The 13,899-nt window shown below is 43.8% G+C and overlaps 1 protein-coding gene and 1 long non-coding RNA gene across 4 annotated transcripts in view; one reads left to right on the top strand and one right to left on the bottom strand.

Annotated features, from left to right (window-relative positions):
- The window catches only part of BMPR2 (bone morphogenetic protein receptor type 2), a 78,553-nt gene that overhangs the window by 58,214 nt on the left and 6,440 nt on the right, over positions 1–13,899 (top strand). For all 3 annotated transcript variants that reach the window (XM_035137434.3, XM_035137452.3, XM_088671963.1), the window contains 7 exons: positions 31–261; positions 1,228–1,342; positions 3,080–3,240; positions 6,507–6,654; positions 9,344–9,480; positions 10,936–11,111; positions 12,332–13,611. In XM_035137434.3, coding sequence (XP_034993325.2) covers positions 31–261; positions 1,228–1,342; positions 3,080–3,240; positions 6,507–6,654; positions 9,344–9,480; positions 10,936–11,111; positions 12,332–13,611 — 2,248 coding nt within the window. The remainder of the gene's footprint in view (positions 1–30; positions 262–1,227; positions 1,343–3,079; positions 3,241–6,506; positions 6,655–9,343; positions 9,481–10,935; positions 11,112–12,331; positions 13,612–13,899) is intronic.
- Positions 393–2,294, bottom strand: LOC148687472 (uncharacterized). The gene is made up of 2 exons (XR_015950564.1): positions 2,205–2,294; positions 393–780 (listed from the first exon to the last, which is right to left on the bottom strand). It is a non-coding gene; the product is annotated as an uncharacterized LOC148687472 (long non-coding RNA).

The following is a 13,899-nucleotide window of genomic DNA, read 5'->3' as shown; positions in this document are numbered from 1 at the left end:
TCAAATGGTTACTTTTTTAATATTTCACAGCTTATTGGTCGAGGGCGATATGGAGCAGTTTACAAAGGTTCCTTAGATGAGCGTCCAGTGGCTGTAAAAGTATTTTCTTTCACTAATCGTCAAAACTTTATCAATGAGAGAAATATATACAGAATCCCACTCATGGAACACGACAATATTGCCCGATTCATTGTGGGAGATGAGAGATTCACTGCAGATGGACGGATGGAATACTTATTAGTGATGGAATATTATCCCAATGTAAGTAATAATTTAAAGAGAGTTACTTTATACACCTTTGGGAAGATAGAAAATTGATTTAAGTTGCAATTAATGTAAAAATATTCTGTGGGGATTTTACACTATTGTATTTTTAATAACAACAGGTCAGGTTCATTTGTTCATTTTATTTGTATGCTGCTTTTCCACACACAAAATCATGCTCAAAGCAGCTTGCAACAAGGAAATGGATGCATTTCAAACAAATGCTACGAAAACATTTTCACAATAACATAGCAAAACAATAATGTAGCAGCAATTTCACAATAACATAGCAAAACAATAGCAAAGATAATGATATACAAAAAAACACACATTCCAGTACTACAAAGCTAACAATATAATTTAAATAACATGCATAATCTAGCAGCAAAAATAAGAAGGGAGCTTCATACTTTCACCTCAGTCCTAGAAACGCCCCTCCCATGATGTTGCTCACAGTCCCTCCCTTGCAACAGCTTCTTATAAGGCTTCCACAGGCAAAGGATGGAAATATCCCTCCTATGATATTAAAGAAGAAAATGCCAGGAGCTGAATTATATACACATGAAAGGTTCTGTCACATTCTGATATCACATTCTGAATCTAGAACAAGAAGTAGAAACTAATGTAGGGCTTTACAAATAGGAGCATGCTTAACCATGAACGGTTGTGTCACTGGAGCCTGGGATGTCCCCAGATGTGAAATGTAGTTAAGTCGTTTGATTAAAGCTGCCTCAGAAAATACCATTTCTTTTGCCATCATGAAGCACATCTGGTGGACATGAGTGTCATTTTTAGATAAAGCCAACAGTAACCACAAACGAACTAGCGCCTCTTCCTCTTAATAAAAGCAATACCCTATGTCCACAAATTTTGAAATGGAGTATTGGAAATAAGTGTTGATTAAAAGTCTCTACAAGCGACTGATGAACCTAACAACATGCACTGTGTTTATTCCCTTCTCAGGGCTCTTTGTGCAGGTATTTGAGCCTTCATACTAGTGACTGGGTGAACTCATGTCGTTTGGCACACACTATAACTAGAGGTCTGGCATATCTTCACACAGAGTTACCTCGAGGAGGTAAGGCCAGGAGTATGCAACTTTCCATAATGATAATTTAGGATTTTCTGTTTGATAACAGAATCAAAGGATTTTACAGATTTTTATTTTATGATGATACAAATATTTCTGCCATTAGAAATAAGCAACTCTTCCATACACATTTTGTACCCATTGTGTAAGTTCATTTGGAGCCTTCTTAAATAATTAGTAACTATGATGAGGTGTCTTAATTTTGGCACTTGATTTAAAATACATTATGCGTTATTTGCTTACGCACTTAAATTATTTTTACCCTTCTCTTCAGCTGAAAAATGGCTCCAGTAACAGTATCGTCTCAATGCTTGCTGAGCAATGTATGATTGAAAAAGTAGCACAAAGCCTGAGAAAAATGGCCTGAGAAGTTGGTCACAAATAAAAATATATGGAACTAAGATATTTTGTTACCCCACAGTAACTTTGAAGGCAGCTTTTAGAGAAAAAAACCAAACAGAAATACAAAATAAGACCAGGTACAAAAATTACAGAATTACTCAATGTCTCTGACTCAGGCAACCAGATATTATGAATCAGAACAAGGAGGAATGATAGCTCAGTTGGTAGAGCATGATACTCTTAATCTCAGGGTTGTGGATTTAATCCCTATGCTGGGCAAAAGATTCCTGCATTGCAGGGAGTTGGACTAGATGACCCTCAGGATTCCTTCCATGGAGCGCTGCCAGTTTATCAGCAGAATGACAAGGGAGTTACTGATTATTGCCCTTTCCCCTCTGTAGCCCCTCCATGTCCCTCTAAATTACTTCTCAAGGGTCCCCCAACCATTTTAAAGCAAATTTAGGGGTACTCATGGGCTGCTGGGGGAGAAAGAATATTTGGAAATTACCTCTCTTTTCTTCCACTGACAGAGACATTCTTGTTCTGTATAACAAAAAAGTGTGATAATATATTATTTTAGTGCTGGCATAGATATTTATTCTGAAGTTTGCACCGTTTGTTGCTTTTAAAAATATCCGTGATTATGAATGTAAAAAGGGCATATGGGTGTGTTTCCACTTTTCACCAAAACCGCTTGACCGATTGAGGTGAATTTTTGACACAACATCACATGCGAGTGTCCGAAAGATATAGGAAAGTTTGCTAAGACAGATGTCACACCTCCACCAGGTAAAACCCCCAAAATCCCCTGTTCCAGAATGCACCACTCAGCCAAAAGTGCATGCTGGGAAAAGAACCAGGTTACAAACCGGTGCCCTCTAGCAGCAGCTACACTGGTACTGCACCTATATAACCTTCCCTCTCAACAGCACCTTGGCTCCCATTTACATACTAGGCCAAAGCCTTTACAGACTAGGCCAAATGGAGGTACTGACTTGCCTGGGTGGGGGTTGGGGGTAGGGGACAGGATAGGTCAGGACACAGTGGGACCAGTCACAGGGATGAGGCAGGGGTAGGGGGAGAAGGGGGCATGATACATCTCGGACGGGACAGAGAGGGGGGGGTATCACAGGGATAAGTCGGGGTGGGGGGAGGAGGGAGGAATCACAGGGATAAGCAGGGGGAGGGGGGAGGGGTGGGATACGTCATGAATCGGCACAGGGTGGGGGAAATCACAGGGGTGAGCCACAGCAGCGCGTGGCAGGGCCAGCTAGTATAACATATTCTTAGATTCTTAGATTAGTATAGTATCACAATCATTTCATAATATATGGACAGAAACAATTAGAAATCCTAAAGCAGGGTTTTCAAATGTCCCAACAGATCACTACAAACCTGCCATCTCCCATCGGGATTTGAACAGCCGCAATGTATTGGTGAAGAATGATGGAACATGTGTTATTAGTGATTTTGGACTCTCCATGAAGCTAACAGGAAATAGACTAGTGCGCCCAGGTGAGGAGGACAATGCTGCAATCAGTGAGGTAAGTACGGAAAGGGAATACAGTGGTTGGACACGGTTAAATTATGCACAACAGAAGGATTCCCTTCAGAAACCTCTTCTAAGATCTTAAGGAAGTTCATGGAAGGAAAGTTTCCCATCAACTCTCCCCTGAAGCAACCTGATTCGCCTCCCCTCCATCCCAAAAAAAGCATCTTCAGGCATTGGGAGTGGGCTTCTGAGACAGTGTAGAATAGGACATGAGGAGGGGATACAGGGCGAGGAACAGTAACAGAGAGCCAGTGTGGTGTAGTGGTTAAGAGCGGTGGACTCGTAATCTGGCGAACCGGGTTCGCTTCTCCACTCCTCCACAGGCAGCTGCTGGGTTACCTTGGGTCACACTTCTCTGAAGTCTCTCAGCCTCACTCACCTCACAGAGTGTTTGTTGTGGGGGAGGAAGGGAAAGGAGAATGTTAGCCGCTTTGAAACTGCTTAAAGGGAATGAGAGGTGGGGTATCAAGTCCAAACTACTCCTCCCCCTCCTCTCCTCCTCCCCCTCCTCTTCTTCTTAACTGAATATGAGACTTTGATCCAAAAATAAGTTAACAAGGATGTTAATAGAAAGATAGTTTCTCTCTCTCTCTCTCTCTCTCTCTCTCTCTCTCTCTCACACACACACACACACTGATCACATCTCAGCCCACATTGTTCAGCTGGTCCCCCAAACTTCGAGAGAGGCTTTCCAGAGGTCACAGGCAATTGCAAGGCAGAGAGGCTGATGGGATTTTTTTTCTTTCATGAGCTGCCTTGACTTCTTTTGGAACCCAAGCCAATGAGAGTTCTCTACTCTACCTTGATGTGACTATCATGAAGCAGAAGACCCTGGTTGTTGTTTTTTAAGGGACACTTCGTTTCAAGCACATACCTTTAATCAAAATGTTCACAGAAAGGGCCCCCAATCTTTCCTGGTTGCTGCTTGTTTATATTTTGGAGCAGAGGGGCCAAGTCCTTCACCCCTGATACAATGCATGTGTATAATCTTGATTGGTTTGTGGCAGAGCTCTGCGAGTGTGACTGCCTCTCCTTTCTGCCAACCTCAAGGTGAGTTGATTCCTAATAGGCTCTGCACTGGAAGCCCATGTTTGCAGCTGCGTGTATACTTAAGAAACTACATACAATGTATCTTTTAGAGTACCAGTATAATACAGTAATACCTCGGGTTACGAACGCGATCCGTTCCGGATCGCAGTTCGTAACCCGAATAGTTCGCAAACCGAGCGCTATGGGCGCCGCCATTTTGCGCATGCGCAAAGCGCGATTTTCGCGATTTTCGCGCTTTGCGCAAATCGCGCGATCGCGCGCGCGCGGTTTATGCGCACACGCGCGCAGCGAAAACACTTCCGGGTTTGCGCAGTTCGTAACCCGAACTGTTCGCAAACCGAGGTGGTCGTAACCCGAGGTACGACTGTATGTGTTTCCAGATATGTTTGACTCAGACACATCAAAGACAATCTTTAGTATCTGCTTTTAGTCATTGACACAGTAGCTGGTTTGGTTTAATGGTTTGGAAAGATGGTCTTCACTTAGTTTACCTTTATATGGCAACCATAAGATAACATCAGCAATGAGCTAGAAGTGACAGGTAGACTCTGTGCCCCATTATTTGTTTGAACAGGGTCAAAACAAATACAATATCTTGTTACGCAGATGCAATAGTTACAACATATAGAGCGCAGCAGGCTGAATGGTAAAGTTTATTTAAAAAGTTTCTTTACTGGTTACTTCCTAACATACCTTTCCTTAATCACATTCGAGGACTGAACTCAAACAAGAATGTATTAAGAAAGGAAGAAATATATCTGCATTGGATTTAATTAATTACGGTAGATTATATACCTTGGTTAGGGATTGTATATGGTGTACATCCTGGACTTGATTTGTATGTTAGGAAGTAACCAGTAAAAAAATTTGTTACAAACATTACCATTCAGCCTGTTGTGCCCATTATTTGTTTGCAACATGTCAACAGATATTTCCAACACCTCCAGTAATGGCTGTGTGTTTAACCTGAGTGGTGATGTAATGGTGCTGTTGCAGCTACTCTTGAGTAAAGACGCCCAAGTCTGCTCTGTCTTTAAGAGTTTTATTGTGCATAGTATTTACAGTGCAGAGATAGCAGAAAACATGACCTCTCAGTCACTCACAGAATCCAGGAGTGGACGTTTCCTGTTACGTGCCCAGCATAAGAGTTTGGGCACCCCAAAATGCCTCCTCCCGACCTTACGTTTGGTGGCGTGCCAGAAGGGGCTGCCTGTTCCCCTCCACCTGTTGGTCAGGGTGTTGCAATGGCTCTCTAGCATAGGGGAACCCTCCAACTCACTAACTTCCTCATTCCTCCCACCTGACCTGCTGCTGCTGCTCTCACTGGGCAAAGTGCTGGTCAACAGGAGAGCCAGAGGCTCCCTGTACAGAGGTCCCCTGACAGGTGATGAGATTGAAATCCCCTCTACAGGTAGTTCAGTAACTAAAATTTATAACTGAATCTGGAAAAGGGGAAATTGAAAGAGAATTACCGGTAATCTCTGCTGTTTAGTTCAAGATACCTAAAAATCCCAAGTGCCTCAGTATATCATGCAAGGTTTTTATTTCTTTTTAAAGGTACAATGTAAATTTTGTGTCTGCATAACAATCTTAAGTATAGCTGTTCCCAGAATACCAGATTTACTATTTCACTTTTTATACTGAAAGGAGGATGGTATAAAATGCTATAAAAGGTCATTATTTCACTTTTTTTAAAAATAACAGTTCCTCATGTTTCCTTTTGCCAAATAGAGGTGGAGAAATGGTCTGATACTGTCACCTGCTCAGTGTGAATGAACAAATATATCTCTAAGACTATCTGCCCCACAAGCAGCTGTCGCTCTTTGTGCTCCTGCTGGAAATAAGAGAACCTTTATTATTAATTTTGAGGTCAAGGAAATACTGAACTTTTTAGCTAAACATTGCTTTGCTCCTGTTCCACTTATGGCCACTTCTTAAAACTATTAGATCATGCCATAAAAGACTTTTATTGGGAACGAGAACACAATAGAATGGGCATGGTTGTTATTATAAATGTGGTTAATAAGTCCAGAGCAAGGCAGTATGGTCTTGAAAAGGCTTTCTGTTCAAGAGATACCACCCTGAGAATGGAAGCAAACATAAATGGGGAGGGGTAGCTCTACTTAATTCCTTTTAAAGATAAGGGCAATAGACGGGATTTTGTAAATACTGTGCTAATGTAAGAATGTCACAACATGTTTTCTGCAGGTTGGTACAATCCGTTACATGGCCCCTGAAGTGCTGGAAGGAGCTGTGAACTTGAGGGATTGCGAATCCGCTCTAAAACAAGTAGATATGTATGCACTAGGCCTAATCTACTGGGAGATTTTTATGAGATGCACAGACCTGTTCCCAGGTAATAGAGGAATTGCTGGAATTCTCCTACTCCGATTACATCCACTGGCTTTGGGTCTTGGGGGGGGGAGGTGTTGCTATTGAGATCTGTAAGGATTTGCTGTAAATCCCAATTCTCTTGTTTGTATGCAACAGTGAACTCAGTGCCATCTAGTGTTTCAGAGTTGTATTGAATGTTATAGTTCATGATGAAATATGTAGCCTTGGTGCCTGATAAAGTAATGTTGCTGATAAGCTTTAGGTATTAAGGAAAGCTTATATGTTACTGTTGGTAAAGCTGAATGAATACTATGGACAGGTCCACATGAGGTTTGTTGGGTGGCTGGTGGTATACACAATCTCCACCAACAGCCACACACGCATGCACACACAGAAAAATATATATGTGTGGCAGATCAGTGACATCTGAAATTTTGCATGGGTAGCACAAGCCACAAAAGAAGGGGGGGGGATTCTTAAAACAGCACATTGTGGGATTTTCATATTTTGTTAACCAAGGCAAACCAGGTATATGGGGAGCTTCCGAATAAATATGTCCCTAAAATGTTTACATTTTGAAAAATAAAATGTCAGCTTTTTGAATGAAGTACGTGAGGAAAGTCCAGTTAGTCAGAATTATAATCCTTTAGTTGTTGTTGTTGTTGTTTGTTATTTCAATTTATTGACCACCCTTACCATATTTTTCGGACAATAACACACACTTTCCCCCTCCTAAAACAGAAAGGAAAAAGTTGCTGAGTGTTATGGAGCAAAGGCGGCAGCTTTCGTGCTGCCCACTCCTCGGCAAAGGGGGCGAGGGAGGAGCTTTTGCCAGCGGAGCGCATGGTGGCGGCTTTGGCGGCGACAGAAGGGGGGTAGAGAGGAACGAGCAGCTCTTCCTCCTCCGAAGCCGCCCACCGCCGCTTGCAAAAGCGGAGCACGCTGGTAGCAGCTTCTGAGGAGGAAGAGCTGATCTCCTGCACCGCTGTCAGTGTGGTCCACTTTTGCAGGTGGTGGGGGCGGGGCGGGGGCGGGAGAGGAACGAGCAGCTCTTCCTCCTCCGAAGCCGCCCACCGTCGCTCGCATGCTGGCAGCGGCTTCTGAGGAGGAAGAGCTGCTCGTTCCTCTCCTCCCATCGCTGCCAGCACGCTCCACTTTTGCAAGCGGTGGGCAGCGGCAGCAGGAGGGGCAGACGGGCTTGCCCCTGGAGAGTCGGCAGCAGCAGCAGCGCACTCCTTTCGGGGCTCTGGTGCTTGCCCCTGTGCTGGCAGCGGCTTCTGAGGAGGAAGAGCTGCTCGTTCCTCTCCTCCCATCGCTGCCAGCACGCTCCACTTTTGCAAGCGGTGGGCAGCGGCAGCAGGAGGGGCAGACAGGCTTGCCCCTGGAGAGCCGGCAGCTCCTCCCCCTTTGCTGTTACTGTTTCCCACCTATCTGGTCTAGGGAACCCCCGCAGTAATGGTGCCTCTGTCTTGTTTGGATTGAGCTTCAGTTTATTTGCTCTCATCCAGTCCATTACCAAGGCAAGACACTGTCCAGCACATCCACTGCCACACCTGCAGATGTAAAGGAAAAATAAAGCTGTGTTGTCATCAACATATTGCTGACAACACATGCCCAAACTCCAGATGACTCCACTCAGCGGCTTCATATAGATATTAAACAATATGGGGGAATAGAATTGAGCCCACTTCCAGCTCAGATAGTCTTTCCAGGAGAATACAGTGGTCAATGGTATCGAAAGCCACCAAGAGGTCAAGGAGTGTTAACAGGGACACATTGCCCCTGTCTCTCTCCTGACAGAAGTAATCATATAAGGCAACCAGCACAGTTTGTGTGCCAAAGCCAAGCTGAAACCTTGACTGAAATGGATCTAGAAAATCAGTCTCCTCCAAGAGCACCTGGATCTGGTCAGCAACCACCCACTCAACAACCTTTCCCAAGAAAGGGAGGTTGGCAACTGGCCGGTAATTACCGAGGTTCTCAGAATCTAGAGATGGTTTCTTAAGGAGCTGTCTTCTCACTGGCCCCTCTCATAAAGAAGCATTGACCAGCTCCCTGGCCCAGGCAGCTGTCTTCTCCCTGCTGGATTTAACAGCCAAGAAGGGCAAGGGTCCAGAGCACAGGTATTCACTTGTACCAATCCAAACGCCTTGTCCACATCCTTGAGCCGCATCATTTTTAGTGATCCATGTCATATCTGTTGAACTTCCCTAGATCATTCTTAGGATTTTTCGGATAGATTGCACATGTGATCACATGGGAAGGAATTTACAAGATTGGGTGGAAGAAGAGGCAAAGATTGCCATACAGTTGTGTTTGAGTCAATGTAGGAATGGATAAAATAATGCATCCATGAACTTGTAGAATACTACTACTGCTACTAGCCTTTATTGACATAAGTTAAAACAGTAAAATAATACAAAACCATCCAAATACATTGTACAATAGTCCTGGTCCTCAAGTAGGCAAGGTCCATTAAATGCTGCATATGTTAGGCATAACATATTTGCAGAGCTTAGGCAATTTTGTCAATCAACTTTGCAAAAGAGCGAGAGTAAGCCAATAGCACATGCAGCTTACAGTACAACTGGACCAAATATTGGTTCGGATGCATGAGGGAAAAATATGATAGGCATCTTCCTGCTATGCTTGGGCATTTCAGAGCTATTTGGACTTTTTATTTACGTTTAAAATATTATCTCTGTAAACAGGAGAATCAGTGCCAGAGTTCCAGGCAGCATTCCACACAGAAGTTGGAAACCATCCCACTTTTGAAGATATGCAAGTTCTTGTTTCAAGGGAAAAGCAACGACCAAAATTCCCAGAGGCCTGGAAGGAGAACAGCTTGGTGAGAGAAGCAAGATGCTACCATTTTTTTCCCCTTTTCATTTGGAAATCATATGTAAGATGCTAGGTTATGGAGTTGGAGGCATAACATTGGTTTAATATTTAAGTTGCTGTTGTTGGGAAACTAAACTAAAATTAATAAAAAGTAATATTTGAGTGCAAGATACAAGTATGGGCTGGACATTTCATGATTGAGTCAGTAACCTAGTCTATCTTTTGTGTATGCGCTCTTTAAATGCCCAGTTCACTGTCTTGATCACTACGCAGGATACATTAATGTGCTTTGAAATATATTTTATTATAAAAGTTTAATGTGTTATTTCAGGCAATGTCAGTCCAACAGACTCATGAATACAATAAAGTCCCATACTCTGTTTTTGGACTAGACTCCATTTCATTTGCTCAGTTTCTTAATTCATTAACATTCACAATAGAAGTAACAGATGTAAGCATCCTCATTCTCAGTAATCTGATTATAGCTGCTGTCATAGACGGGTGTTGGCTACTCCCGAGTAAGCACTCCACACATCCTCTGGATTTTTCAGAGTTTTATTGGGCATGCTATACACAGTGGTGAGATGTCTCAAATCATGTCTGCTCTGCAGGGGGCAGAAGCCTGCAATGGCGTCTCGCGGGCTCTGACCCCCCTTTTAAGACTGGGCATCCAAACGCCCCTCCTCCTTGCTCTACGGGTCCTCCGTGGTCCCAAACCAGGCTCCTGAGGTGCCGTTCTACCTACCCCCCCTTTCCAGCCCCTGCTGAAGCTAGCTCCGCCCCTGCTTCCCTGCTCCCAGCCTGGAGCTGAGCCTCCAGGACTTTGCAGAGCCCTGGACCCTACTTTACCACTTCCTGTTCCTGGTTTTCCCTCCCAGACTTGCTGCTCTCGCTGCTGCTCTCCCAGCTGGTAGAAGTAAGCAGAGTGGGCTGCTCTCTGCAAGCCCTCTCTCTTACAGCTACCATGTCTGTTTAGTAAGATTTGTATAAAGACCTGAAACCCTTTTTATCAACCTCTACCACCCACCTTGTAACATATTTTGAAAACATGTAACATGATTAAAAAATATCTCACTGTTGCAATCAACATGCTCAGAATAATTTCTGTTTCCCTGTTTGTGAAATCATATAGTTCTTTTATCAACTCTGTTGTCAAACGAACCTAGACTGAATTGCTTTTAAAGAGAATCTTAGCTGCACCAGATCAAGTAATAACATACCTTAGTACAGACAAGATTACTTACTCATTGTAGTATTTTTCTAAAAGTTTTACCTGGGAGATGCCCCATTGAAATTAGTAAGGCTGGCTTTTGAGAAAATATACACAGGATCGTGTAACATTTCTTGACCCTTTAGAACACAGGATATGTAATTTTGAGATTGTTTCATTGTTGAGTCCTAGAATGTGTGTTGAAGCATAGCTTTAAAAGTGTGCAGAATGTAATGCTGGTTTACTTTACAGGCTGTGAGGTCACTGAAAGAGACAATTGAAGACTGTTGGGATCAGGATGCTGAAGCTCGGCTGACAGCCCAGTGTGCTGAAGAGAGGATGGCTGAACTCATGATGATTTGGGAAAGGAACAAATCTGTCAGCCCAACAGTCAACCCTATGCAGTCTACAGCTATGCAGAATGAGCGGTAAGTAGTACTAAGTGTGCACTGTTTTCACAATTTGATTCCAAAAATCAATGAAACTTTTAAAAAAGCACATTGTATATGCACCTAAGTATTACATTTATTGCTTTCAGTTCTCATCTCAGGGTTGAACTTTGATTTCAAGGATGTCACCTTTTCCCTGAACTCTAAAATCATGATAATTCAGTGCTCGGGAAAATGTGGTTCTCCCTTAGACAGTATCTCTGTGTAAGTCATCTGTCACAGCACTGTCCAGCAAGGAATGTCCAGGGTGAGGAATAACTCTTTCTTGACAAAAGTACACTTACAAGTTAGGAAAAGGCATGTCCATCAGCCCTGTGCCTTGCAGCTACTCCCAGATGTGCACCCAATGAGGCAGTAGTAGCCCACCCCAACCTCCACTTATGTATCTCCCCCACCCGAGTGGTGCGCAAGCAGGTGAAGACTATGTCTGCTTGTGACCTGTTTCTGCCCCTCCCACTTCAGTCCTCTTCTGGTCCTGAGAGACAGTGGAGCAGGAGAGGTGGGGGCAGGAGGAGATGTGAAAGCCCTTTATACCAGCCTGACCTATCTCTTCCTCCTCCTGCTTGTGTTCTTCACTCTCCAGTACTGCAGCTTCTGCCTCTGACTCGTCAGATCACTGATCCCTTCTTCCAAGCCAGTCTCCAACCCACCCCTTCTCCCACTCATCAGTATCCAGCCACCACTCCTCAGTGTCCAGCCAGTCTGTGACATCAGCTAACTTGGGTCCATTAATTTCAGTGGGTCTGTTTATAATATGAATAGTTAAATTCAATCCAAGGGCAGGTTGACAACCACAAATTTATTGTGCCATAAGTGCAGCTACAACATGATCGTTGAGGCCATTTCCAGACAAAAGTCCAAAATAGCACTTGTCAAAGCCCGTATTATGCCTGTTCCCACATTTGGAACAGTGTTGAAATAATAGTGCTACGAATGGGATAAAATTAAAGTAGGCATGTGGGTGCTAGAATGGTGACATACAGCTTCTGAAGGAAAAAAGTCTAGGCCATCACACTGAGGTCCATGACATAACAGCACCGCCACACACACACACACACACACACACACACTCAGCAAAATTCCCATGATAGTTCTGCTTGCTACAGAAACTATTTTGCATTTTAGATCCTTTATGTTAGAAGAATTTATCATCTACATGCTCTTAATCCTACTCTCTTCTTTGTGCGTTTTTTTTAAAGAAATCTATCACACCATAGGCGTGTGCCAAAGATCAGACCATATCAAGATTACTCTTCGTCATCTTACATTGAGGACTCCATTCACCACACTGACACCATAGTGAAGAATATTTCGTCTGAGCTTTCATCATCCAGCACACCACTGACGATTGGGGAGAAGAACAGAAACTCTATTAACTACGAGCGACAGCAAGCACAAGCTCGCATTCCTAGTCCTGAAACTAGTGTCACAAGCTTGTCAACCAGCACTACCACCACCAACACTACAGGTCTCACTCCGAGCACTGGCATGACCACCATATCCGAGATGCCTTACTCAGGTGAAACAAACCTTGGTGCTACAAATGGCATGCAGCCACTTGGGCCAACTCCTGTTTGTTTGCAACTAACAGAGGAGGACTTGGAGACCAACAAGCTGGATCCAAAGGAAGTGGATAAGAATTTGAAGGAAAGCTCTGATGAGAATCTGATGGAGCATTCCCTTAAGCAGTTCAGTGGGCCAGATCCACTCAGCAGCACTAGCTCCAGCTTGCTGTATCCACTGATAAAACTGGCAGTAGAAGCAACAGGGCAGCAGGACTTCACGCAAGTTGCAAATGGTCAGGCATGTCTAATTCCAGATGTTCAGCCTGCTCAGGTCTACCCTCTTCCTAAGCAGCAGAACCTCCCAAAGAGGCCTACTAGCCTACCTATAAACACCAAAAACTCAACAAAGGAGCCTCGGCTGAAATTTGGAGGGAAGCACAAATCAAACTTGAAGCAGGTCGAAACTGGAGTTGCCAAGATGAACACTATCAATTCTGCAGAACCTCATGTGGTAACAGTTACCACAAATGAAGTGGCAGGAAGGAGCCATACAATAGCCTCTCATGCTGTACCAACCCAGTATGTGAATGGTACAGTGCCATGTGGCCAAGCATCCAGCTCAGGGGTCCATAGGGCCCAGGAAATGTTGCAGAACCAGTTCAGCGGAGAGGACAGCCGTCTGAATATCAACTCGAGCCCTGATGAGCATGAGCCCTTGTTGAGAAGGGAGCAGCAAGTGAGCCATGATGAGGGCATTCTCGATCGTCTGGTTGATAGGAGAGAACGCTCGCTGGATAATGGTAGAACAAACGCCAACAACAACAACAGTAACCCGTGTCCAGGACAAGACGTTTCTGTCCTCCGTAGTCAGAGCACAGCACCAAATTCTGGACAGGTCCATACTAGAAGAGCACAGAGACCTAACTCGCTGGATCTATCAGCCACAAATGTTTTGGACGGCTGTAGTATGCAGTGTGAGTTTTTGTGGGGTTTATCAGTGGATATTTGTAAAAATATTACAGAATTAAACTTGTTGACTTGGGTAACAACCTAAAAATCAAATTCCACCCTCCCAAACCAGGAAGATTTAACTCCCAGTGCTGTGGTTTTGCTTGTACCAATTAAATTATTTCTGTTCTTCCCAGTGAAGAATACCCCTTCAGCCTTCTCTTTTTCGACTGTTATGTTTAAAACATAAATTAGGAAGGAGTTTAAATATTTTTTGCTTCTGAGAAAACTGTAATACTGCCAGAGGGGCTCAG

Source organism: Zootoca vivipara, chromosome 1, assembly GCF_965207765.1.
Source record: "Zootoca vivipara chromosome 1, rZooViv2.hap1.1, whole genome shotgun sequence".
NCBI lineage: Eukaryota > Metazoa > Chordata > Lepidosauria > Squamata > Lacertidae > Zootoca > Zootoca vivipara.
Note: the sequence above shows the minus strand (reverse complement) of the source record. Positions and strands in the feature narration are given on the sequence as shown.